General features: G+C 39.8%; 1 protein-coding gene across 8 annotated transcripts in view; it reads right to left on the bottom strand.

Annotated features, from left to right (window-relative positions):
* Positions 1 to 2,629: 2,629 nt before the first annotated feature.
* The window catches only part of LOC140699563 (uncharacterized), a 40,228-nt gene continuing 14,858 nt past the window's right edge, over positions 2,630 to 27,999 (bottom strand). For 2 of the 8 annotated variants that reach the window (XR_012077733.1, XR_012077735.1), the window contains exons 2-3: positions 3,276 to 3,369; positions 2,726 to 2,996 (exon numbers count right to left, since the gene is read on the bottom strand). Coding sequence is in view for 1 of the 8 variants with exons in the window: in XM_072972218.1 (XP_072828319.1) it covers positions 2,902 to 2,996; positions 3,276 to 3,369; positions 3,532 to 3,591 (249 nt within the window). In the remaining 7 variants the exon portion in view is untranslated. Of the gene's footprint in view, positions 2,997 to 3,275; positions 3,374 to 3,531; positions 3,592 to 27,500; positions 27,806 to 27,999 lie in introns of those variants that run through there. The other 6 variants (XM_072972218.1, XR_012077729.1, XR_012077731.1 and 3 more) reach the window with 6 other exon arrangements.

Raw genomic sequence — 27,999 nt, 5'->3', positions numbered from 1 at the left:
GACCTTGATCATCTACCTGCCACGCCCACCAGGCTTCACCATATAGGCAGGAAAGCTGGCTTTCAAGTGCATAAAAAGCCATTCCTTGTCTAACCTGGGCTCTTCTGTGGTTTCTCCAGCCTAAAGGCAGCCATGACACTGCTCACAGTTTGTACATGAGCCACACTACCTCTCTCCATCTGTCTCCCGACCTATACTACTTAGCTATGACCATTTTGAGAATCTTTGACACAAATTTTTAAAAACAAAAAAGAAAGGATTCTGGAACAACTACTTAATACTTACAATTTTAAATGACAAATTACAAAGTGAGTATTTACAAACCGAATCTTCCTTTCTAAATTTCAGTTTTAAGCGTTTAAAAATATAATAGCAAAAAATTTTCACTTACAAAATTGACAAAAACAGAAACAATAATCTGGAATAAGTTAAAAAATAATGCCCATGTTCTAAATGGAGAAACTTCAGGACTGTACTGAGGGGTAAAGTAAGAGGTGAGAATGTAGAAACATAAACAAATTGCATGGAGGAAAGCAGTTTTGTAAAGATGTAAGTTCTCATCAGAATAATTCAAAACTTACTAAAAAATCCCATGACAACTCCAATCTGATTTTTTTTAACTTGAACAAAATATTTTGGAATTCTTCAGGAATAATAAAATCATAATACTAGACAAGAAAATTTGGGATGGAAGAAAAGAATCAAAAAAAATTCAGACTGCCAATTATTAAATAAATTTTTACAATATGTAAGTTATGGTGCTGGAGTAAGAAAGACAGATTGACAGAAGGGAACCATGAGGTCAAAAAGAGACTCTAGTGTACATAAGTAATTTGTAAAGGTGGGATTTCAAATCAAAGAGAAAAGTATGACTTCAATAATTGTCCTGAGACAATCTGAGAATCACCTGGAAAGAATAAATACTATTCTTCTCATAAGGACCACAAGATAAATTACAGACAGTGATGTAAATATTAAAAAGTACTAATAACAGCAAATACAACACTTTGCTCTTATTAACTCAACTTACCCTTACATTAACAAGCACTATTATCATCTCCATCTTAGAGATTAAAAAAAAACCTACAGAGATTTATTCCCGTATAAGAAATTATTTTTAAGAATAATGTCAAAGATAAAACCCATAAGGAATACATTTATTATCATAAGAATATTTTGAGACACTACCAAAATAAAAATCCTCCTAAACAAAATGAAAGGCAAGAAATGACAAGAAAAAGCTCTGTGATACATGTTGTTGAAGACAAGAAGTATACAAAGAGCTTCACAAAGCAACAAGAAGCTCCCCCACTTAAATGTGTGCAAAGGATAAAAGGAATCATTCATTTTAAAAAAGTCAAATGGCTAATGAGTGAAAAATGCTCAATACCTCACTGGTCATCAAATGCAAACTAAAACAATGAAAAAGCACTTTTGCTCATCATATTGGCAAATATTTTTAAAAGATATTCTAGCTAGTGTCCATCTGTGGGAGAAGAAACCATGAGCGACATTTTCAGAGGACGACATGTCAATGGATATGTAAACTCTGAAAAACGTACGTACACACTGACTCAACACCACTTCTACAAATCGTTTCCTTTAGGATAAAACAAATTTAGTCCAAAAAGATGTACCCATCAGGGCATTTACACAGCACTGTTTACAATGGTGGGAAGAAAAACTGAAGTGAAATCATATCCAGCAATAGAGAATTCGTTACATAAGTAATTGTGCATCTTTTCATTCCCCTATGGAAGGAATTTCTAGAGTCACTTGAAAGGAGTCTGTGATGAATGTAAATGTCACATCCAGGGACTAAATTTCCAGAAGCCTTAACTAAAGGAATACTCATAAAAGATCACAGGAATGTCTGTACAAGAAGGATGCCAGTCAAATATCCTTTCTGACAGTGGAAAATGGAGAAAACTTAACTGTCCACCATCAAGACAATGATGCGGTAAAACACGACGAGCTGCGAGCAATGAGGGAGCCGGCGTTTCGCCGTGGTCCAGGGCCTTGTCCACAGCATTCTCTCACCAAAGGTGTGCGTGGGAAAGAGACCACACCCGCAAATCAGGAGACCCCTCCACTCTACTGAAAGGACCGGGTGAGTCTGGAGTGGGAGGACGTCTATGATATACACCTGAGTGAACAAAGCGAGCTGCAGAAAAACATATAGTATGGTCTCATTTTTAAATAAAGCTTATATACACACACGTATACATGGAATTCTCATATGTGTGTATATATGTATGTCATAGGCATAAAGGTCATGAAATATATATACCAAATTTTCAACAGCTTTTAATCTTCGGAAATAAGGGGAAGGGAGGTAGGGTCTTCCTGTACCACCACAGTTCTCTTTTCAGTATTTCAGTTAAGTATACTTGGAATTTAAAAGTTTATTTAAGTCCGAAGTAAAATGGACGATGCCTCCACAAGACAGAATGCTATACTGGTCATCAAAAATCATGCCAGAGGAGATAGAATATTGTAGAAAAACATATAAAAAGCCGAATGGAAATTGGAGGTGTCCACACAGCAAACAGTCACAGAGTGCTCTCTGGTTTTTTATGACAGAGGTGATACACACTGACGAAAATATATGTTAACGTGTTAATTATTATCTTTGAATAGCGGGACAAGGATAGCCTCTTTTGCCCACTTTTTCAGACTTATTATTTTAAATGCACATTCTTTTTCATCTGAAAAAAAGCATTTTTAGGTGTGTAGTACTACGCATTGGAGAATAATACAAGAATACTTAGAGAAACAAGTAACTAGGAGACAAGGCAGCAGCATCACACAATGTAGGACGGGCGATCCTGATTAACACCATGCAGTTACATAAGGACCCACAAATTGAGAGCACCTGCTGTAACAGGGCGTGATCCCCTTCTATTTGTCAGCAGTGTCTTCAGGCCTGAGGCAGTTCTGAGCACGGCCAGTGTCAGTGCTGGTGTCTGGATTGATGCTACTGGGGGTGAGGGCACCTGCAAGCCGAGAGGAAGAACAGAAATCATCCTCTGCCTTTTCTGTCTTGTTTCTTTGTTACTTTAAAAGAGAGGCATATATAAGATAAACTGTGTATCTACCCAAATGAAATTTCAGTAATGAAACCGTTTTTAAAGACTTCACGGCTTATATTCTGCCTATAACTGTCTTTTCAACAAAGCATCATATTTATTAAATGTTAATTAACTCAGTTAATTAACTCCCTGTTGAAACATTCTAGTAAAGAACATGAAATGCAGTATGTAAAAGAACCACACCTGCAGTGACTAGCTCAGCTGTCTTGACGGCAGTGCAGTCAACCCCCACCATCTTGTGGCCCTGAGCTCCTGATGCTGGTAAGACATCACGCTGCTGCCTCAGATGGAGAGAAATGGTGAAAGCATTTCTTGAACCCTACAGCACTGACAAAACATAACTGACAAATCCCAGGCTCCTTTGAGGCTCTCATTTTCTGTTTCTGGCCAACCCCCGTCAATGAGCAGAACCACCCAATTCCCGAGCCATGGGACTCACGTGGGAAGGAGTTTTGGAGAAATTTCCAGGTATAGAATGTAACCAACTATACATAGAACTCTGAAAAAAGAAAAGATGCCATACTCTGATTTTGGAAGACACTCAAAATATTCTCCTGAGCCTTAGTAGCTGGAAAGGCTGAGCTTCTCCTAAGCCACTTATTTATTTCACAGCCAGTAAGCATCTCCCACAAACCCTGCTTCCCTGTGTCTGCTGGGAGCTTGAAGCACACTGCTGCTGTCGTTCTTATAAGTCACAGGGCAGAGGCGTGTGTCTCACGCCTGCAACCCTCACACAGGCTCGCCTCCTAGCCTCACTGTCTGAACTTGGCTCCATTTTCTCACCTGTTTATTTAGTATCTGTTCTTCTGTAAGCTGCCTGAAATGCGTTTTGGAACATGTCAGAAGAATCAGTGGGTTGAGAAATGGACAGATTGAGAGGTGAGAGATGGGCAGACAGAGAGAGAGACTCCAAGAAAAGGGGAACAAATAAAATTTCCTATGCAAAACCCTCTTCTAATCAGGGAAGGAAACCACCACGGAAAAGTGTGAAGAGGCAGGTAGCTTAGGACTGTTTCCTGGATTCCATGAAAAGTAACACCAAGAGATGAGAGGGTAGAACTTTAAATAGTAAAAGAAAAAAAGTACGCATGCTTGAAAAATATATCTACAATATGTACTTTCTAAAGAATAGACTCAAATCAGCAAGGCCCAATAACACTATACTTGGGTATTTACAGAAGTGAGAATCCCATCTCCAAACCACAAGGCATCCCTTCGGAGCACTGACAGTCTACATGGGGCGGTCATAAAGCCGTCACTGCAAAAGCTATGCTACCCTGCACTTACGAGGAACGAGCAGCTGTGCTCGGGCTGCCCACGCGCGTCATTTACACCCCACAGCACCTCTACGGGGCGGGACGCCTAGCGAGCCCCGTCTCTGCAGGACAGAAAATCAGTTCTGGAGAGGCTAAGCCAACCTACCAGTTCTCCATCACACAGGACTTGTCACTCCAGAGCAGGAATCGAACTCGGTCGCACGAATGTAACCATGGTACTACCGTGCTTTGTGTGCTGTTTGTGTGTATAATACATTTGTTTCTATCATGAAAGGGTATTTAATAAATGATCGGTTGTCCTGTCTATCTCATTAGCTCACAATTAATCTTTATACTGTTGAATAGTACTCTTTTCCCGTGAAGAAATGAACGGAAAGAGCGGAGGTCAGAATGAGGTGGGGCTCCATTCTTTATCTGGGATCTCATCTCATCGAAGTCCCCAAACAGGGAGAAGGAGCAAATGTTCTCTTTATCTTTTAAAGAGAGGGCTCCAGTGATGGTGACTTATTCAATTCCAAAACCAAAGCTGGGGAAAGGGCACATGCAGCAATTAGAGCAGTATCAGCTGTAGGAAGGTGAAAAGAGCTCACGGGAGGGCTCAGGGGGCAGCCTCATGTAATTTCAATCGATAAAACAATAACACACTCTAAAAATATTAGCATACAATGGATTTGCTCTTTCTTGACATCTAGCAAGTTTCCACAGCCCACATGTAACTTTATCGTGAACTAGTGAAAGGAAGAGTCCACAAACAGGGAAAATCAATGCCACAGGCAGGCTGAAACCCAGGCTGGAGTTTAGGAAGGGAAAGGGCATAGTTAAGAACTGAGGAAAGGCTGGGGGAAAAAATCATCACAATGACTCTCAAGCATCATCCAACAATCATATAATCATTCATTCAAGAGAGAGTTACTGAGGTCGTATTCTGTGCAAGATTGTACAGCGGGCGAAGCAAGAGCGCAGCATCCATGGTGGCAGCAAGTTGCGGGGCTCAAATACATTTCTGATCCCGGTAACTTGCACACTTGTCCTCAGTATAAAGGCAAAGATAAAAAAAGTAAAATAGTACTCTGTAAACTCAAAGCATTGTTGAAAAAAAAAGTTAAGAAGACCTAAATACAAGGACAGACACTCCACACACATTCCTCTATCAAAAGACAGTGCTCTTGGAATGGCAGTGCTCCCCAGAGCGATTCGTATATTCAACGTGGTCTCGATCACAATCCCAGCGGGCTCCTCTGCAGAAACTATCTGCTGCTACAATTCATTTGGAAATTCGAGGATCTCAGTAAACAAAACGTACTTGAAAAAGAACAATTTGAGAGGACTTGTAATTCTCAATTTCAAACCTTACAACTGTACCTCCAGGTGAGATTAGAGGCCATTGTGAAGTTATTACTGTGTTTATCCTTATTTACTAAATTCTCTACAATGAATATTACTGTAACAATAAGAAAAATAAAAAATAAGTTATCCTTTAAAACATGCACACCGATTCATTCATTGGGAAAAAATTATTTTATCAATAAAGAGATAAACAAATATCTAGTGAAAAAGGACAACTTAAAAACAAGAGTGCATTTGCATTTTTCATAAATTGAAAACTGAAAAGCACTAAGACGTCAAGTTTCTAGGGAGACCAATGCAACATATTAATAGTTATTTTCAGAAATCCTAATATAACAATGAAAACTCAGGAAAGGGAAAATCGTGACTGACAGCCAACTGCAAACACATGGAGAGCAAAGGCCTAGAAATCACAGTTCCTGCTACTAACACAATAGGAGAGGAAATTCCTCACTGAGGGGACAGTGGAATCCCATGCATAAGACAGGATACACATTACAAACTGCACTAGAATCGGGGGTGATTTTCTTCGAAGAATTCTAAAGTTACAAAATTGCTGAAAAACTATTCAAACACTGACAGAAAGATTAAAACACACAGTCATATATATTATATAGAAACATATGAAGTCTGCTCCCATGTTGCATAGAAATACAAACATATTTGTTCATTTATAGGCACTGATTACTTTATCCCAGGTAGAATATTTCAATTAAAACAAATAATCAATATTACACTCCTCTTGTCAAATCTACTTGATAAGTTACTCTGCTATGTAAACATAATGTGTCTAAGATAGATCTAAAATTAGTGAAAAACATCTTTTTATGGTTTCTTGAACTATTCTCAAAATTCAAAGCTTAATTTTAAAACAGATCTGAGAAGTAATTCTATACTACCTTTTCCCTCATGAAATAAACAGCAGTCTATTGTCAAAATTCTGTCCTTAAAATGATTCACGAGCACCGTATCCTCACAAAACTGCTGGACAGCAAGGCACTATCCAGACACTGTGACCCAACAAATGAAACACAAGGAAGACAGTGACCCTATTCTGGAGGGCTTATAGTCTGTGTCAACACTGGGGTTTTTATTTGATTGATTTGATTGGGTAGCAAAATAAAATCAGTCAAGTACTTTCTTCTTTGAGCATTCTATAAGTCATGACTCTGCTGTTAGTGTCATGAGCAGGAAAGACTTAAGCATGACTTGATTAGGTCAACTAGTAACAATCATCACTGGAGAGTGAGTAATAAAGAAGTTAACTGATAGCAATGCTTCTCCATATATGAGACCTAAAATAAATCTACACCGATATCCAAAAGTAAAATGAGGAGATGAGGTCCCCAATGAGAAAAAAATCTAACAAGAAATAAAAAAGTAAAGACTTTTTCTTTAACGATTCCTGGAAAGAGTGGAGCATGGTGGTGAAGAGCTCAGATGCTAGGGGAAAATATGAGGGTCTGAATTCCCACAGCACTGGGTAGCTTTGACACTGATATGTCAGTGAAATTCTCTGCATCTCAGTCTCCGATGCATAGACTGGGGACAACAACAGTACCCATCTCCTAGAACGGTCTAAGAATTAAGTTATTTTAAATATACAAGTTTAAATAAAATACATCAGATATTTAATATTATCCCAAAAGCACAAGGAAAAATGAAAACAGAGATAAATTGGAGTTCATTAAAATTTAAAACTTTGCTTCAAAAGGCACCATCCAGAAAGTGAAAAAACAACACTCAGGAGAAAATTTTTTCAAATCATTTATCTGATAAGGAATTTGTGTATCAAAAATAAAATTCCACAGCTCAACAATAAAAAGACAACTCAATTAAAAAATGAATAAAGGATCTGAAAATATATTTTCAAGGAAAATATACAAATGGCCAATAAGCACAATGAAACGATGTTGAATAACATTAGCTCTAAAGGAAATCAAGTCAAAACAACTAGGAGAAACCGCTTCACACTCACTACAATAGATTATAATCAAAAAAAGATTAACAAGCATTAATGAGGACACAGAGGAAGCGGAGCTCGCAGCCCTTGCTCGTGAGAACGTAACACAGCGTGGCCTCTTTGGAAAACATCCTGGCATGTCCTCAGAGAATTGAATATTTGGTTTCTGAATGATCCAGCAATTCTGCTTCCTGGGCACAGAAGTAAGAGAACTGAAAACAAATGTTCACATAAAAACTCCTACAGAAATTTTCACCATTACTTTTCTCCATTACTTTTCAGAGCCAAAAAACAGAAACAACCCAAATGTCTATCACGTGATGAATGGGTAAACAGAGGGGCCCAGCCATACAGTGGAATATTATTCAGCAATAGCAAAGCATAGAGTACTGACCCAGGGCCACAACGTGGACAAATATTGAAAACGTTACTCAGTGTGAAAGAAGTCAGTCAAAATAGATGGTTCCACTTACATGAAGTGACTTGATTTGCATGAAATGTTCAGCACACACAAATCCACAGAGACAGAAGAGTGGCTCCCTGGGGCTTGGGGAGAATGGGGAAGTTGATAATGTCTGCTTATGCGTACTGGGTTTCCTGTTGGGGGGATGAAAATGTTCTAAGATTGACTGGGATGCACATTTCTGGGCATAGAGTAAAATCCGCTGTACATTTTAATGGGTGATTTGTATTAAAACTATTAAGAACAAAAGCACCTTGGGCTAGTACCTTCCATAGTAAATGCAAATTGTTAACATTTATTACAGGAAGAAGAAACTGCCCTCAGCATGAAAACAGGAGATCAGCAAATATTAGTTAACCGAAATTGGACAAGAGCATTTCACTTGAAACTGTTACTGAGTGTACACGAAATATTCAGTCATGACAAGGAAAATCAGTTTGACATCACGAAGAAGCATTCTGCTTCAAATGCAATTCAAGGATTCGGCAAGCCCAGCTGCTACAAATGACCAGAGGAGAAACCTGGTTCTTAAAACAAGCACCAGAGCCAACAAGGAAATGGTGGTGAGGAAAGCAGGCGGCCTAAAATCTGGAACAGTGTGCTACAAATAATTTCTCCACTGAAAATTCAAAAATAAAATGAAAGTGATGTAATGCTGTGTTGAACTCACGTGAATGGCCTTCCTGCAGTGCTTGACAGTTCTGTAACCCCGAATGACTCAGGAGAATCAGCATGGCTCCTGGGATTCCCCAAGTAACTGCCCACAAGCATGCTGACCACCATCATATCTGCCAGGGTTGAATTGCAGAGAAGAGACCAACCTCTGAAAGGCACAGGGAATGTTGACAAGGGAATAAAAGGCTGCAGTCAATCCTGGGACAGAGGCCCTTTGAGCAGAGGCCAAAAGGCTGCAGGTGAACTGGAGTGGCCCTGGGGCAGGAAGGGACCACAGGGGAGCATATCTCAATTATCTACTCTCTCTCCCTCGGGTAGGAGGGATAAAGCCTGCATCCTTCTCACCTGGAACTGTGGGTTCTGGCTGGCGGAAGTCTTACCGACAAGGAATGAATTACTCAAGACTGTGGAAAAAGGAAAGATAGCGAGAGGGATTAGGGAGCCAACTCCACGAGTCTCTCAAATGCTCCCATATTTATTGTGTATAATCAAAGGAAAAAGTCATTAACAGTTGTGAGATAGTAGGCAGGAACTTGGGGAAAGAAGGGATGAGACAGAGATTGTAGACTCCACCATGAGTACTAAGGCTTAGTTTACCTTTAGGGAAGTCATGGGGTGAGGGGAACAAGATACATTTTTTAGACATGTTTATTACAAAGCAGACCACCAGACCAGCCTGGTCCCTGTTTTGGGGATAATAGACTATCTAACACCACACAGGCCCGGCGTTTATAGCTGAGGGCCTGGGTCATTGCTGTGCAATAAGCAGAGTGCTATCTATACCCTCAAATATGTAAGCAAGGCATTTTCTCTCCTTTTTATGGCAAGGAGACAGAAGTGAGGATGCACAGGTGCTTGCTTTAAAGCAGTTACTAAGCACATTTTTTCTTCTTAAAGTTGACAGTCGGCTGGGATGTGTTACAATTTGTTAACCCAATCATGGGCTCCCACATGGAACCATTATGGAGGACATCCTAGGATGACAAATCCTGGCTCTGGGTCTTTTCCTGCCAGCTTCAGCCACTCCAGCAGGGTCTAGACACATCCCTGAATAACGATCCCACAGAACCACCTAAACTCTTAACTCCTGGTGCTTGAAAATTAATTTTAGCTCTACACAACTTTCCGTAGAAAAGTTTCAGAAATAAAAGATATTGTATTCTTTTTATATCTCATCATAAGACTGATTTTTCTGATTGCTCTAAGCTGCTTCTACATGGAAAAGCACCTAATTCTGCAGGTGAATTCAGTACTTTCCTTTGGGCATAACTAGACAGTCTGGGCTGTCTGACTTCTATTAGTCAAATACCGATACACTTAATTGATTTCTTTGCTCATCAATTTCAGCCTGGAGGTGAGGGTCTGTCACTATTTTCCTCAGCCCACCCTCTACTCTTTTCTCATCAACATCTCAGGCCTCCTGAAAACAAAACAAAGCATTTGTTTCCCTTCATCTACACTTTCCACAAAGGCAACAGGAATCATCATGCCTAGAGAATGAATTCAACACAAATGTTACAACAAAAATCTATAAACCTGAAGCAACTCCATCTCCGAATCATGATACACAATGACATGAGAGTAAGTGTGTCAGGTACAAAGCACGCGTGAGTCTGAACACCTCATTTCTATTCTTCAAAGGAAGGAAGGTTTTCATATTTTTTCTTATCATTCTTTGTCATTGTTTCTGATTAAGCCAAAACATTTTTTATGAAATAATTAAGCACTGCAATAACAGATTTTCGCTGTATCAATTACAGAAGGAATTCAGAGGGGATAGGAAAACCCACCTCTGTAAAATATGCAAAATTCCTTCCCCTGTTAAGAACACGAATACAAAATTCAACAGAGAATTCGAATTCTTGTGGAGAGGACAAAAGCCACAGAATCAAAGCAAAGTCATTATTATGACTCAATCCAAAATTCACTGGACAAACATGCTCAATGCATTCAAATGATTTTTAAGGCACACTGCAAACCATTCACTTAATTATCTACAGGCTAGAGGAAGAATTTCCCTCTATAACAGACAACATAAATCAATAGGTTGCCCCACCAAACAAGGAACAAACATCAGGTTTTTAGCAGTTCTGATAAATCAGCAAGTTTTAAAGATCAAAATCCAGAAATTTTAAACATTCATTCACACCAGAATGAATCAAGCACTTAAAAAAAAAATAACCCAGAGAAACTAAACACATTGATCACGTACCTGGATCAATGAGAAATTCTTGTACAGCTGGAAAAAAAGAACAGGCTATAGCCTTTTACTTGAAAAATAAAGCTACTTTTAAAGATAACTGCTAAAACACATTTCATCATTCATGTTGCCTTGAAAAATCTGAGGAACTTGTCTCTGATCAGAAAAGCAATTCTGAGTATTAGTATTTTACAATTCAGTGCCAGTTTGCTTTAGAAGAAAAAAGAAAAGCTACTGTTTCTCATCTTGCACAAAGTTTAAAGAACCTCCCTGCCTCTATCTCCTCTCATTTTCTAAGCTCATGCTCCCCAACCCTTCTGAAACAATTATGAGAACCTCTTATTCCCACCAATATGCCAAATCACAAAATTTATTTGTGTAAATATATACTTACACCTTGAACTGGAGGAGAAATGTTTCAGAAGGCTATATGGAACTTATTGCTACATTCCTGAAATCACACACATACGCGTTCACAGAGACACAGACATATACAAACTGAATTACTGGGCACTTCACAAGCTAAGGACTTACAACTTCTAGAAGATAACTTTGTAGTTAGTTTAAAATACAAAACGGTCAGCTTTTGAAAGCCTTGAACATTGCAAAATCATCCAAATATCAATGAGATCCAATTAGCCTTCTCTGTAGAATGTAATTCCCCATGATGGCAAAGCAGACCCTAAGAAGTAGTGGATCCAAGACTCGTGATTTTCACTAGCTATGACCGTTTTAAAACACGTTAAAAGATTTAGAAAGGTATGTCCCTACGACATTTATTCGTATTGAGATGGCATATGTATTCAATTGTCTATGCAGAAAATAGGACCCATGATAGTGTTTAAGAAATATTTTGTGTATTGAAATATTTATTTTAAAGTGCAGACAAGGAGGGTGGGTATTACTCCGCTGTAGAGCACCTGTTGAGCATGCACATGTTCCTGGCTTCAATCCCCAGTACCTTCATGAAAATATATAAATACAAGTGTTTATTTAAAAATAAGAATAAATTCATATAAAAAAATAAATGCAGACTAAAAACCACTGCAATCTAGGAGCCACAATTATAATAAAAAACAAGTGTTTCTATCAAATATTGACTATACGCCAATCACAGAGACAACCACAAATCACACCTGACAACCATCACGTGTGATTCTCAGCAACCCTACTAAGTAGACACGCATGAGAAACCCGGCTCTGCGGATGAGGAGACGGAGCTCGGAGGAGCCGGGGACGCTTACCGTCCTGCTCCCCGTGACACCGCATCAGCCCAGGGAAAGCGCTGACAGAGCTGCACTGAGGGGACACCCAGCTGCATGGAACCTTGGGGGATTGGGGAGTCCTAGAAAATACTCTAAAGTGTTCAGTGAAAAACCAGCTCAAATATATTACACTGTGCTCCATCCTCTAAACACGGAACATGACTGAGACCTTTTTGATGCCTCCGTGTCCTTTCTGCCATCATCATTTACGTGCCCTCTCAGCGCGACCAGTCATGAACTGGATCCCATACGAAGTGCACCCCATATGCAGAGCTTTTAAAGCTGTTTTATGAAGTTTGTAAGACTCCGTCTATTCCTCACAAAGGCGGTCATCCAGCACTAGTCACCGGTGCGGATGTACCACCTGAAATCACACCTTTCTGCATTTTAAAATCCCTTCATGTAATACAGAGTTTTAAACAGCAAAGAAGCAGCTCAACCACAGACAGTGGACAGCTTTTCACCATACGGACTTGAACAGCCCATCGGACTACCTGGAAGCCCTTTTCTTCTATTAAACCCACTTCCAGGTACTTCATCTGATTGGTGGACTCGGCCTCTGACTGACCTACTCAGAGAGATCCCATCCTCACATCCGGGGGTGGGAGAGGACCCTGCTGCTGGGAGAAATCAGTGAGGAAGGTGGACATCATCCAGCCATATCTGCACGGGTAGAAATGCCACATGCTCAGAAATTATACCGTCAGCACCCCTGGGCTCCCATGGACTGGTTTCACATTAACCAAACTTATGACACACTGATGCAAGAAAACCAGAAATTCAATTTATTAATGTAACAGGAGATGTGAAACTACAAAAGAGATTGAAATATCAGAGTTCAACCATGAGTACAGATTCTCCTCCATGGCCCAATCTCGGGCAGGCAGTCACATGGCAAGCTTGGACAGAAGCAGAGCAGGAAGAGTTTCTAGATTAACTCAATGGACTAAATTTCTGTTATAAGAACAGATCTACTGCCTGGAAAACAATTAACGCCAATCACGGGGCACAGTTCATGGGCAGTGGCTGAGACACGACTGTGAGCCCCTGTATAACTCCCCTTTCCCTGTCCTTTCTGGTCTAACTGATGCAGAGGTACAGAGATCCAGGGATGCAGATACCTCTAAACTCCCAAAGCTCATCCCTGGGAGCCTGGAAACCAGATAGCCAGGGTTTAAACCCCAGCTCTGCCACTTACTAGCTCTGTTACCTTGGCCAAATTACTTACCCTCTGTGTGCCTCAATTTCCACACTTAAACCTGGGATAACAATCAAATCTTTCTTACTCACTTGTTGTGAAGATTGAAGGATTCATTTCTGTAAAACTCTCAGAAAAGAATGTAGCATATTTTTGGTGCCCAACAAATGTCAATTTAATAAGAAAGTGATTTACAAGTCTCCCATCTAATCATCTTCTGTGTTTCATGGCTAGTCTGAGTCCCAAAGGAAATCCTTATTTCCCCTCTTATAAACTCTTGAGGAGCACCCTTCTCTTTCAAGCCACCACCTGTTTAAACTGAGGGAGGGGATCCCTCCTCCCCACTCCTCTGGTCCATGGGAGACTGCTTCTCCCTTCACACCCCTGACCACTGGCCCACGGCTATCCCTCCTCACACTAACAGATTGAGGTGTGAGTCCGGGGAGACAAGCAGGGCATATGAAACCTTTCCTTTCCCTCCAGTGTTGGCCACCATTAGGAAGCAGCTGGGATGCTCAGCTCCATGGCAAGACACTCCTGTGCATTATGGGCCAGATCCTCTCAAGGGAATGCTCGCTGTGGCCCAGAGTTACCTGGGACTGCGTGAGTCTCTAATTCTGGGACATAGTGTCATGACACTCACTCTCCCACAGCCCTGAGTTTCATGGAGAACGTAGCTTCATCAGTAATAAAGGAGACATTTATCGCCTGCCTGTTCTTTGTCATCTCTCAGTTGGCTGCTGGACACAACATGTGTATAAGTATTGGGTTCCCTTAAGCCCCAACATATATGAAGTAACAAAAAATTCTGTGGCTTAACATTGGTTCAGGGCGACTGTGTAACGGTCCTGACTCTGCTGATGCTAAATTATGTGTTTAGGGACTATGGAACTTCCTCAAATATCTTTCATCATAAAACCAGCTTTCCTTATTTTCCTGTTTCTCAGTAATTGCCAAAGACTCTCAAATGATGGCTTCACACCAAACAGCAGTTAAGTTTATGAGCCCTCTTGACATACACACTGTGCTAAACACTTTACATAATTTCTTATTCTCACAATTCTACAAAGCAGAAATGAGTGTCCCCATCTCACAGACGAGGGAAAAACTCCGAACGAACTGACTCAGGATCACTTAGCTCAGTGGCAGCGCGTGCACGCAAACCCAAGTCAAAACACTACACCCCTTCGTATATGTACCAAATCTCCTACCACCCATTGACACACAGCGGTGGGGATAATACTTAGGGAACTCAGTACACTTTTCAGCTTTAAGGTGCTCCAGAGGCCTCTTCTAGCTCTTTTATAAAATCCCGGCTCACTGGTTTCTAACACTGCAAGAGAAGTCCGATGTTCGGAGCGCCAGCCAGGGCGGAGCGCCGGCGCAGAGCACGCAGCCGCACAGAGCAGCGGAGCTACCGGCGGCGCAGGCAGGGGGAGAGCGGCCCCCCGCCTGTCGGGCAGGAACACAACCCCTGACCGAGGTGCTGGGAGGGGGCACGACCCGCCATCATGCCTGTCCAGTCTGCAACATCTGACTGCGGCATCCAGAGGGGCAGTTACCCGCCCGCCCGCAGCAAAAGAGAGCTGCATCTGACCCCGTGTTAGGAGGAGGCGCGATCTGCTTGCCGACAAGTGCTGGGAGCAGCACAGAAGAGGGCGCCAACGGAGGGCCTATGAAATATGAAAACAAGCTGAGCTTCCAAAACAGGACGAAGACAGAAGGACTTCACATTAAAAGCACACAGACTCCAGGAGAACAACGACAACAACCCTTTTTGTTTGTTTGTTTTGTTTTGTTTTTTGGTTTTTGGTTTTTGGTTTTGGTTTTTGTTTTGTTTTGTTTTTAATCTGTTTTTACCTGTTCTATTTTGAATTACTCTCTTAATTTTTACTTCTTAATTCATTTCTATTTCTCTTGGATTTTGATGTCCTGTTATTGATTAGACACAGGCTTCAAACACATATATTCATCTCCCCACCCCCCTTTTTTATTTTTTAAAGGTTTTAAAAGGACGTCTCCACCCGATTAATACTCTACTTCAACCCGCTCTTCTATTATTCATTATACAATGTTTTCAAGCCCTCTTTCTCCCTTCTTTTAAAAATCTTTCTCTCTCTCTCTTATTTTTTTCTCTTTTTTCTCTTTATTTTCTTTTTTCTTTTTTTTTCTTTTTTTTCTAAGTTCTATTCCTAAATAGGCATTAGATAGATAAAATTCTTAAGATCCAAAATAGAGAATTGATGCTCCATAAACCACAATGCCAGAGAGGTATGAGCAAGATGAAGAAGCAGAGAAAACTTTCCCAATTAAAAGAACAAGAGGAATCCCCTGAAAGAAAGCTCAATGAAATAGACTTCAATAGCCAACTAGATCAAAATTTCAAAAAAGGAGTGGTCAAATTGCTGAAGGAATTAAAAGAGATAGTGCTTAGAGAAATAAAATATGTCAAAAATGAAATTGAAGCTATAAAGAAGAGCCAAGCAAAATGGGAAAACTCATTGACAGAGATGAGGAATGATCTAACAGCTGTGCAAAGCTGACTAGTTAATGCAGAGGAACGAATTAGTGATCTAGAAGACAGGGCAACAGAAAGCACCCATTCAGAAGAACTACAAGATAAGCAAATAAAAAATAATGATAATAGCATAAGGGACCTATGGGATAATATAAAGCATCCCAATCTTCGCATAATAGGGGTCCCAGAAGGGGAAGAAGGATCAAAGGGGATTGAAAAGGTTTTTGAAGAAATCATTACTGAAAACTTCCCAAACTTAAAGAAGGAATCAGATATACAAGTACAGGAAGCTCAGAGGGTCCCAAACAGGAAGAACCCAAATAGACCCACACCAAGACATATCATAATCAAGATGGCCAGAGTCAAGGATAAAGAAATGATTATAAAGGCAGCAAGAGCAAAGCAAAGAGTGAATTACAAGGGAACCCCCATAAGGCTCTCAGCTGATTTCTCTACACAAACACTACAGGCCAGAAGGGAGTGGCAAGATATATTCAAAGCCCTGAATGAAAAAAAGATGCAGCCTATGATACTTTATCCAGCAAGGCCACCCTTTAGGATAGAAGGAGAAATAAAGAGTTTCACAGACCAAAAAAAAAAAAAGCTGCAGGAGTTTAGCAACACTAAACCCATGCTAAAAGAAATATTGAAATGGCTATTCTAAATTGAAAAGCAGCAGGATGCTGCAGAAATGAGAAACGTACAGCTGGAAAGGTGATAACCCATGAATTACAAATAAAGAAAACACGAAATTATAAAAGAAGACATACAAATCACTGAGAGTGGGAGAGGGAGGCAGGGAAATATAGAATCTTTTTTTCTTTCTTTTTTAAATTTTTTTAACAGAAGGATGGGTTTGAGATCATGTTATTATCAGTTTAATAAAAACGAGTATAGGTTAATAGATTTACAAAAAAGGGTAATCACACGTCAAAAATTTACAAGGGAGTCACAAAAATTAAATAAAATCCATGATAATAGAAAGGAAAATTACCAAACCACAAAAGGAAGAAGAAAGGAACAAAGAGGATATATCAATTCAACTGCAAAGATAAGTTCAAAATGGCAATAAACACACATCTATCATTAATTACTGTAAATGTTAATGGACTAAATGCTCCAGTCAAAAGACATAGAGTGGCAGAGTGGATAATAAAGCAAGAACCTTCAATATGCTGCATACAAGAGACCCACTTTAGGGAGGACACATATAGATTGAGAGTGAAAGGATGGAAAAGGATATTCCATGCAAATGGAAAAGCCAAAAAAGCAGGTGTTGCAGTACTGATTTCAGACAAAATAGACTTTAAAACAAAGGCCATAAAGAAAGATAAAGAGGGACATTTTATAATGATTAAAGGAGTGATACAAGATGAAGACATTACACTCGTTAATATATATGCACCCAATATAGGAGCACCTAAGTACATACAAGAATTACTAACAGAGATAAAGGGGGATATTGATGGGGATACAATCATAGTTGGAGATTTTAACACTGCATTAACATCACTAGACAGATCTTCCAGACAGAAAATAAACAAGGCAACAGAGAAATTAAATACTACAATAGAAAAACTAGATTTGGTGGATATTTTCAGAGCTTTACACCCCCCAAAAATAGAATATACATTCTTTTCAAGTGCACATGGAACATTTTCCAGGATCAATCATGTACTTGGGCACAAAAGAAACCTCAACAATATTAAGAAGTTAGAAATTATCTCAAGCATCTTTACTGACCACAATGCCATGAAACTGGAAAACAACAACAGAGAAACAAAAGAGAAAAAAAGAATAGCATGGACATTAAACAATATGTTATTGAAAAAACAATGGATCAATGAGGAAATCAAAGCTGAAATTAAAAAATACCTTGAGAAAAATGATAATGAAAGCACAACCACTCAAAACCTATGGGACAGCAAAGGCAGTGCTAAGAGGGAAGCTTATAGCAATACAGGCCTTCCTCAAAAAAGAACAATCTCAAATAAACAAGTTAACCCAACACCTGAATGAATTAGAAAAAGAACGAAAAGCCCCAAAAAGCAGCAGAAGGAAGGAAATAATAAAGATCAGAGAGGAATTAAATACAATAGAGATTAACAAGACCATAGGAAAAATCAACAGAATCAAAAGCTGTTTTTTTTGGAAAAGTAAATAAAGTCCACAAACCTCTGGCTAAACTCACAAAGAAGAAAAAAGAGAGAGCACAAATTAGCAAAATAAGAAAGGAAAATGGAGAAATTACAACAAACAAAATAGAAATATAGAATATCATATGAAAATATTATGAAAAAGTATATGGAACCAAACTGGATAACCTAGAGGAGATGGACAAATTTCTGGAAACATACTGTCCACCAAAACTGAATCAGGAAGAAACTGAACACTTGAACAATCTGATCACTAGAAAGGAAATAGAAATAGCAATTAAAAACCTCCCTACAAATAAAAGTCCAGGACCGGATGGCTTCACCAGGGAATTCTACCAAACATAAAAGAAGAACTCACACCAGCCCTTCTCAAACTCTTCCAGATGATTGAAAAGGAGGGAATTCTCCCAAACTCATTCTATGAAGCCACCATCACCCTGATACCAAAACCAGGCAAAGACACTACAAAAAAAAAGAGAATTATAGGCCAATACCACTGACGAACATAAACGCCAAAATCCTCACCAAAATTTTAGCAAATAGACTTCAACTACACATAAAAAAGATTATACATCATGACCAAGTGAGGTTCATCGCAGGGACACAAGGCTGGTTCAACATACACAAATCAATCAATGTAATACATCACATCAACAAGAGAAAGGACAAAAACCACATGATCATCTCAATCGATGCAGAAAAAGCATTTTATAAAATTCAACATCCATTTATGATAAAAACTCTCGCCAAAGTGGGTATAGAGGGAACATATCTCAACATAATAAAAGCTATATATGACAAACCTACAGCCAGCATAGTACTCAACGGTGAAAATCTCAAAAGCTTCCCACTAAAATCTGGACAAGACAAGGATGCCCACTATCACCACTCCTATTCAAAATAGTCCTGGAAGTCCTAGCCACAGCAGTCAGGCAAGAGAAAGAAATAAAAGGGATCCAAATTGGAAAAGAAGAGTTAAAAGTGTCACTATATGCTGATGACATGTTACTATATATAGAAAACCCTAAAAGGTCCACACAAAAGTTTCTAGAGCTGATTGAAGAATTCAGCAAGGTAGCAGGTTACACAATTAACGTTCAAAAATCAGTTGCATTTCTTTACACTAACGATAAATCAACTGAAAAAGAAAGTAAAGAAACACTCCCCTTTAAAATAGCACCCAAAGTAATAAAATATCTGGGAATAAATCTAACCAAGGAGGTGAAAGAATTATACACAGAAAACTATAAACCACTGATGAAGGAAATTAAAGAAGAATTTAAAAAATGGAAAGATATTCCATGCTCCTGGATTGGAAGAATCAATATTGTTAAAATGGTCACACGGCCCAAGGCAATCTACAGATTTAATGCAATCCCTATCCAATTACCCAGGACATATTTCACAGAACTAGAACAAATCATAATAAAATTTATATGGAACCATCAAAGACCTAGAATTGCCAAAGAATTACTGAAGAGAAAGAAAGAGGCTGAAGGAATAACTCTCCCAGACTTCAGACAATACTATAGAGCTACAGTCATCAAGACAGCATGGTATTGGTACCAAAACAGACATATAGACCAATGGAACAGAATAGAGAGCCCAGAAATGAACCCACAAACTTTTGATCAACACATCTCCACAAAGGAGGCAAGAATATACAATGGAATAAAGACAGTCTCTTCAGCAAATGGTGTTGGGAAACCTGGACAGCAGCATGTAAAACAATGAAGCTAGAACACTCCCTTACACCATATACAAAAATCAACTCAAAATGGATTAAAGACTTTAACATAAGAAAAGATACAATGAACCTCCTAGAGGAATACATAGGCAAAACATTATCTGACATACATTTCAAAAATTTTCTCCTAGAAGAAATAAAAGCAAGAATAAACAAATGGGACCTAATGAAACTTACAAGCTTCTGCAGAGCAAAGGAAACCAGAAGTAAAGGAAGAAGAAAACCTATGGAATGGGAGAAAATTTTTGCAAATGTAACCGACAAAGGCTTGATCTCCAGAATATATAAGCAGCTCATACATCTCAATAAGAAAAAAATAAACAACCCAATCCAAAAATGGGCAGAAGACCTAAACAAGCAATTCTCCAAGGAAGACATACAAATGATCAAAAAGCACATGAAAAAATGCTCAATATCACTAATTATCAGAGAAATGCAAATCAAAACTACAATGAGGTATCACCTCACACCAGGCAGAATGGCCGTCATTCAAAAATCCACAAATGACAAATGCTGGAGAGGCAGTGGAGAAAGGGGAACCCTCCTGCACTGCTGGTGGGAATGCAGTTTGGTGCAGCCACTGTGGAAACAATGTGGAGATTCCTCAAAAGACTAGGAATAGACTTACCATATGGCCCAGGAATCCCACTCTTGGGCTTGAATCCAGAAGGAAATCTACTTCAGGATGACACCTGCACTCCAATGCTCATAGCAGCACTATTTACAATAGCCAAAACATGGAAACAGCCTAAATGTCCATCAACAGGTGACTGGATAAAGAAGATGTGGTATGTTTATACAATGGAATACTACTCAGCCATAAAAACCGACAACATAACACCATTTGCAGCAACATAGATGCTCTTTGAGAATGTCATTCTAAGTGAAGTAAGCCAGAAAGAGAAAGAAAAATACCATATGAGATCGCTATTGTGTGGAATCTAAAAAACCAAAACAAACAAACAAACAAAAACAAAGCATAAATACAGGACAGAAATAGACTCATGGACAGAGAATACAGACTTGTGGTTACCGGGGAGGGGGTAGAGGGTGGGAAGGGATAGACTGGTATTTCAAAGTTGTAGAATAGATAAACAAGATTACACTGTATAGCACAGGGAAATATACACAAAATGTTATGATAAATCACAGAGAAAAAAATGTGACAATGAGTGTGTATATGTCCATGAATGACTGAAAAATTGTGCTGAACACTGGAATTTGACACAACACTGTAAAATGATTATGAATCAATAAAAAATGTAAAAAAAGAAAAAGAAAAGTCCGATGTTGCCACTGTTTGCACAGGAAGTCTGAAATGTTCACAGCGAGATCACAGAATTAAACTAAGTCATAAGCAGAATAATATTTCCAGGTAGTCAGTCATAATGGACAATTTGCTACCCTGAAGCACTAAGCAAAGGAATAAAAAAAAAATAACGTTGTTTAAGACTTCCTTTACAAACAGGAAAGTTAAGACTGTAAGAAAGTGCAACAGCGCCACCTATGGCTTAAAAGGCCTTCCAGGTTGCCTGGAAAGATGCAACACAAAAATTGTCTGTGGATCAGAAACAAGAATCAGATAACTAAATGCTTTTGTAGCACATACTGCACTTCGCTTCAGGAAAGGGAGGGGTATTCAGTACTTAATCAGATATTGCTAATACTCCTGAATATATACAAAAGACACAGGCTCATGGAAACTCATCTTTGAAGTGGAAAGAATCCAGTCCAGCCACTTCATTTTACAGGAGGGGAGACTGAGATCTGGGATCTATCCTCCTGGCCATCAGCAGCAAAGCTCTCCTAGTCCTCATGTCTTGCACTGTAGCAAAAACCAACAGACCTGTACTAGCCCTATATTCATAAATGTCATGTCTGTATTTTTTCCAACAGTAGGTAATCTAAGTATCTTGCAAAATACTTCTCAAAGAGCCAGGAAGTCATAGAAGTGTATTGAAATACAAAAACATTTATTTACATATTAAAACAGCATGAGCTTTTTTCTATTAAAAAAGCTGACATGTCAAATCAATGTTTTGATATTTTAAAACCTATTAAGAGTGCAGAAAAATAAATCAAAATTTTCTTTAATCACAAAAGAGAGAAGCTTATTCCCTGAAAATGATCAATGTGGATTTTTCTAAACTTAATGCTTCTGGTCAGATTCCTACGAATTTAAATGTCTGAGTGTATAGTTACACGGCAGCATGTACACTGAGTTGTAACAATACACATTCTGTGTAAATAATCTTCAAGGTCGTCTGCTTAAGTCAATTTAACTAGTCCCTGTCTCAATAGAATGATACAGATTTCATTAAAACTTCATACTGCACGCACACACACACACAAAACACTGAATCCTTGTTACTTTAAGCCATATTCATATATATCCATATTGAATATGCATCAGAAACAAGCCACCCTCTTTAGTATTCACAGTTGATCCTTCTAAACTATCTGTCATTGTGACAGCACATTTTTACTAAGCAGCTCTTGAATGCTTTGTATACAAGGCATCTACCTCTCACAGTCAGACACGGTAAACGGCATCACTCAAATTTCACAAATGAGGAAATATACTTAAGCCATGGAAACAACATACATATTTATCATCAGTAAAGAAAAGAGTAAAGATTTTACTTTCAATATTCACTGACAAACTTTTCCTCCATACTAAGACTACATACATAAAATAAATTCAGTCACTGTAAATTATTCTGTCAAAAAGCACCACTAGAGAAAAACAAGCAACATCAATAGCAATGATTGGACTTTCAAAGCCCACTCCTATTTTGCACTATAATCATTTTTAATGTTTTGTTTTTAGTGCTTACATAGCACTAAAATAAAGAAAACATAAACTATTTAAGTCATTACCTGAGAATGCAACATTTGTGAAAATGTACAATTTTAATTTATGCCACTCTGTCTCACATTCTCAATGGTGTCTCTCCTCTGAAGGCCTCATCAGGCTGAGATCGCCAAAATCGGTCATTTATGGACTCACAGGTGTTCTGGAAACCACTCAACGGGAGGCTGATCAGAGGAGAAATTGAGAATGCATCCTGTGCAGCCTGGGTTCCAGCACCGAGCTAGGCACCGCCAGCTGCGTTTGATTTGGGACAAGCTGCCCACCTCTCAATCCCTCAGCTACAAAAAGGCGACATTTATACCTATCGTCAAATACCTGCTTTGAAGTAAAACATGAGAAAAACAGTTTAGCCTTTGGTAGGTGTCCACTCACAGCAAGCTTGGTCATTATGATGATGAGGATTACTTTTAATAAGTTAAGCGAGACCAAAAATTAGAAATCACCATAAAGGAGAAACATTTTAACTCAATAAGCATTTCCTTTTGAATGGATTGAAGAAAGTTCTAATGATTTTTTTAATAAACCAAATTTTGTCCATTAATTTTAGATTTACAGGTTTATAGACAAGTCTCCAAAAAAAGAATTAGAGGCCTCTAACCTCTGCATACTAAGAAAGTAAAGTTTAAAAAAATTATGGGAGAGCGTATACCTCAGTTGAGATAGTATGTGCTCAGCACGCGTGAGGCCCTCAGTTCAGTCCCCAGTAACTCCATTTAAAAACTTTTTTTTTTTAAAAAGGAGAATTAAAGGGAAAAGATGGAGGACTACGGAATTTTTTTAGAGAATCCACTCAGATTTAAGATGGGGAAAAAATATCCATTTATCACAGGAAATCTTGAGAACTATGTAAACCGGATCTGAGTTGTCTAGTCTTTAACATTATTCATGAATTCATATTACCAAGTCTTAAAACTACCTGATAACCCACAGTGGTGATAGTGATCATAAAACCTGCCAATGCGGATCGAACTCCGGCTAGGGCTGCTCTGTTCTGACATCTCTGTCCCTGAGGCCTCACCAGGCTGACAGCACTAAATTTTGTCATTCATGAGCATCTCGTGTAAGTCTTCCATTTGTGCTTCTCAGTCTCCTCTCACCAGCTCCTCTGAGGGAAGCACTGTTATAAACTTCCCCACCCGCAGATAAGGCCACTGAGGCACAGAAACTAAACCTGCTCCAGGTCGCATCGGCATTAAAGGACGTCTGTATTTCTGCTGTTTTGCGATTGATAAAGGAATTTGAGATATCAATACAAGATAGACTGTTAAATAATCAAGTCTGTCAGGTCTTCACCTCAAAGAGCAGATACTATAAATTCCTGATGTAGGAAGAGTCTGCCGCCACAAAAATGACTCAGCTAGAAATTAATATCCAAGATGAAGCAGCGGATACACATAAATATTCACGACTGTCAACTTCACTCACGGGTCTTGGCCCTTCACTGCCTGAACTGGGGTGAAATCCCCACCCGTGTCTGGGAGGGAAGAGCGGCTCTTCCAGGTCTCACCCAGGCTTCACGGGCTGTTTCTCCCTACAGACTGTCCTAAACGATTAAAAAGCTCTCAAGATTTTTACACCAGGCAAAACTGAAAGACATTTCTGCATATGGAGCACTTTCTCAGGCTTAAACCATTTTTGCCTACACTCAGCAAGGGGGAAAAAAGAAACATGACTCTGCAAAGTCTCTTAGCCTTACCACTCACAGGAGTTGAATGATCTCAGCACAAGATGACCCTTCACATTACAGGATGAGAACAAAATAAAGCCGCCCCAACAACAGGCACTCCCAGAGACAGCGCTCAGTAGCCTTCTGCATACTCACGGTTGTGCAGCCCTCACCACCATCTATTTCCAGAACACTTCATCACCCCAATAGAACACCCCTGTCACTAGCAGTCACTCCACAACCCTCCTCCACCCAGCCCCTTGCAACCATCATCTGCTCTCTGCCACTGCATGAGCCTATTCTGGGCATTTCAGATCACTGAAATCAACAATATGCGGCCGTTTGTGTCTGGTTCCTTTCAATTAACGTGCTGTTATCAAGGCTTTCCCATGTTGAAGTGGTATCAGCATGTCTCTTTCCTTTGAAAATGTTAAACTTTATTAGAAGGTGGTAAATACTATCAAAAATAGTAGAGAGGGGTATAAGGGATGGGGTTTCAAAGGGAAAAGGCCGGGTTGAGCAGTCAGGGTGGACTTCCCAGAGCAGATGGATTTTTCATATTCCCCTTTATTTATTTTTTCTTTTTTATTCACTCTTATGTCTGAATAATGTTCCGCTAAATGGAGATACTACATTTTGTTCATCCATTCAGCAGCTATATATGGACGAGGTCCAGAAGAATGAGTGTAAGTGGTGGCTAGCAAGGCCGGCATTTAAGCAAAGGGCAAGATGTGCTTTCAAAAAAAAAAAAAAGCGAACAATCAGAGGCACAAGGAAATTCAGCGCATTTCTGAGAAAGTGCATGGTTGCTTCAGTAGGACTGCCGTGCAGGGCTGTGGGGGAGAGTGACAGGAGACACAGTGAGGGAGTCACCTGAGAATATTCCCCACTGCAAGCAGCTCAGCCAATTCTCCTCCCTCATCCTGTATTTTAGAGACATTTTTGCTAGCTTTTCTCTTATTTCAAGTAAAAGTACTTCAGTTACACATCTGATCATCTGCATCAGACCACATTAGCTCCAAGCCACAGAAAATCATTCACTGACCGGAGCAGCTCCAAGACATAACATTGATGGACCAGGGAGTCCTGCAGCATCGCATCCTGCAGGCACAAACCACACATGTTCCCTGGTGATGTCCAGAAAGTAAAAGGCATGGAAATATCTCACTGCTGCTGCACGACATCTGCCCCCAAATTGCCCCCAAGTCATGCTGGCACAGCACTACTCAACCCTCGCACTACCCAAAAAAAAAAAAAAAAAGAGAGAGGGAAAAGGAAAGAAAAGAAAAGAAAAGAAAAGAAAAGAAAAGAAAAGAAAAGAAAAGAAAAGAAAAGAAAAGAAAAGAAAAAGAAAAGAATAAAGCTAAGAAAGCAAATTTAGGTTCTTCCATTGAAAACCAGCAACCATCACTGCCAGTATCTGAGCTGGAATGATCCTGACTTCAAAAACCACTGTGCAGTTACTATTCAAACGTGACAGACATATATGTATTTCACGTAGATGATATTACAGTGGGATTTTTCTTTTCGAAATTTCCAGTTGCAACATTAGCACAAGAAAGTTTATGTTTCAGTTTTTAAAAAAATCAATTATTTTCCACTTTCTTAATTTTGAACCTATTATTATTTTATAAAGGGAGCTATGCTGCAGATTATAAACCAAATATCTGGCTTCTGCAAAAAAGACCTATATGACTTCACTATTTCAGAGCAAGCTTTAATGATGCTTTCAAAAGTGGGGTCTAGGGCGCTCACTAACAGCTCTTTAAATACTGACAAAGATGTGCTATTATGTAATGCAAAGGGTCTACCTACACATCAACTCAGAAACCAAAGAAACTACACGAAAGCCTTAGTTTATCATTTTAAAATATTCCTATTATTTTGAATATTAAATTTCTTAAAAGATAAGATATTTTTTTGAGAAAGACATCAGTTGTATTAAATTTCCTCTCACCAAGAAAGCAATCTTTATCAAGAATTAATACCCCTATGGAAATCCAAAAGACGGAACGTTTCTAGCTAAGTTAACCTACAGATCTCAACACAAGACTAAATCCTATCAAATCTCACTTGAACGAGCTCAGCAAAGTCCTGGGCTACTCTGGAACTTAGCTCTTCTTTTCCATATGTTGGCAGAGCTAAGATCATCACACAAGGCAGGGAAGGAGAGAAGAGGTAAGTCCACCTGGCAGCCTCCATCTGTTTACTTCCAGCCACAAGGTGTCGCTAGAGCGACCCCGCTAACAAGCCCTCCCCATAAGGAAATCCGGCATCCACACTGCCCCTGCGGTCCCCAAGCAGCCCCGATGCCCCTCTCCCACTGGTGGCCTCCGAGCCTGTGAATGGTCTTCTAATGACCCTCCCAGTTGGTGACACCCTCCCCCTCTTCCCTGCTACACACACACACACACAGCCAAGGCAGCCTTCCCAAAGCACAAATTTGATTACATCTCCCCCACTTCAAACCCTTCAGAGGCTCCCTGGTAGAGTTCTAGCCCCACCCCCGACCCTGCTTGCCTATCCTCACCTCAGTACCAGGTCCCCAGTGACCTCAGGGGCCCTGTGACTGCTGCTTCCCACTAGCCTCCAGGCTCATTTTAACTGTTTGTCAAGGAAGCCTTCCTTCCCTCCAACCTCCGCACTTTGGATTAGGTGCCCTGCTGTGTTAATAGAACATTTTAATCTAAGTCAACTTCTGACACTGCTAAGCTCTCAAGAAGCAAGTACATTTTGCTTACTACTGTGGGTCCACCCCCTCTCCCCTAGGCACTCAGAATTGCGTGTGTTATGAATAAAAGAATGAAGGGGTGGGACTCAAAAGGACAGGCAGAGCTGCTCTCCTAAGGGTCACTTCCTGCTGACACCATTCACTGCCTCCTCTGTGTCAGTTCTAGTAAAAACCAAGCTCCTCCAAAGCCCTCCACCCCTAGGCCCTCTCCAGTGTCCTTCAAAGCAGGGTCACCCACCACCCTGGACCACACAGGGCAGTCTCCCCGAGTCCCCACCCCACAAGCCTCCAGGCCTCTACCCGGGCTGCTCCTGCCTCCTGAGTCACCCTCTTGATTCCTTCTCATGGCTGACTCTTACTCTGTCCTCAGAACTGAATGTAGAGCCAATTTCTTCCAGGAAGTCCTCCCTGATGATGTCCTTTAGCTCTTGGCTGGGCTCCGTCTACAGCAGCACTTCTTGGCGACCAACTGGTATTTGTCCACCTGTTCCTTTGAGACCATGAACTCTTGGAGGCCACGTGGGAAAAAGGAGTGAGGTGACAAGAGGGGTGGGAAGAGCAAACAGCAAAATCACAGCTCAAGTCCCAAATTCAAGGATTCTGTCTCAGATAAAAAGAATAAAATGTTTCATAGGTGTGTCATTTGGCTATGATTTTTGTGGCTCATGGAAAACAAGAGCTTGGTGTTCAAGCCTAAAATCCAAGTTACATGCAAAGAAATGTATATATTCATATCCAAAGGAAACCAGAGCTGCTCAACAACACTTTGCAGTTAAAATCCAAAGGAACTTTGATAAAGGCAATCTCCCTCTCTCTATTTTTATTT

The sequence above is a fragment of the Vicugna pacos genome, chromosome 11, assembly GCF_048564905.1.
Source record: "Vicugna pacos chromosome 11, VicPac4, whole genome shotgun sequence".
Classification (NCBI taxonomy): domain Eukaryota; kingdom Metazoa; phylum Chordata; class Mammalia; order Artiodactyla; family Camelidae; genus Vicugna; species Vicugna pacos.
This window is presented reverse-complemented; position numbering and strand designations above follow the sequence as displayed.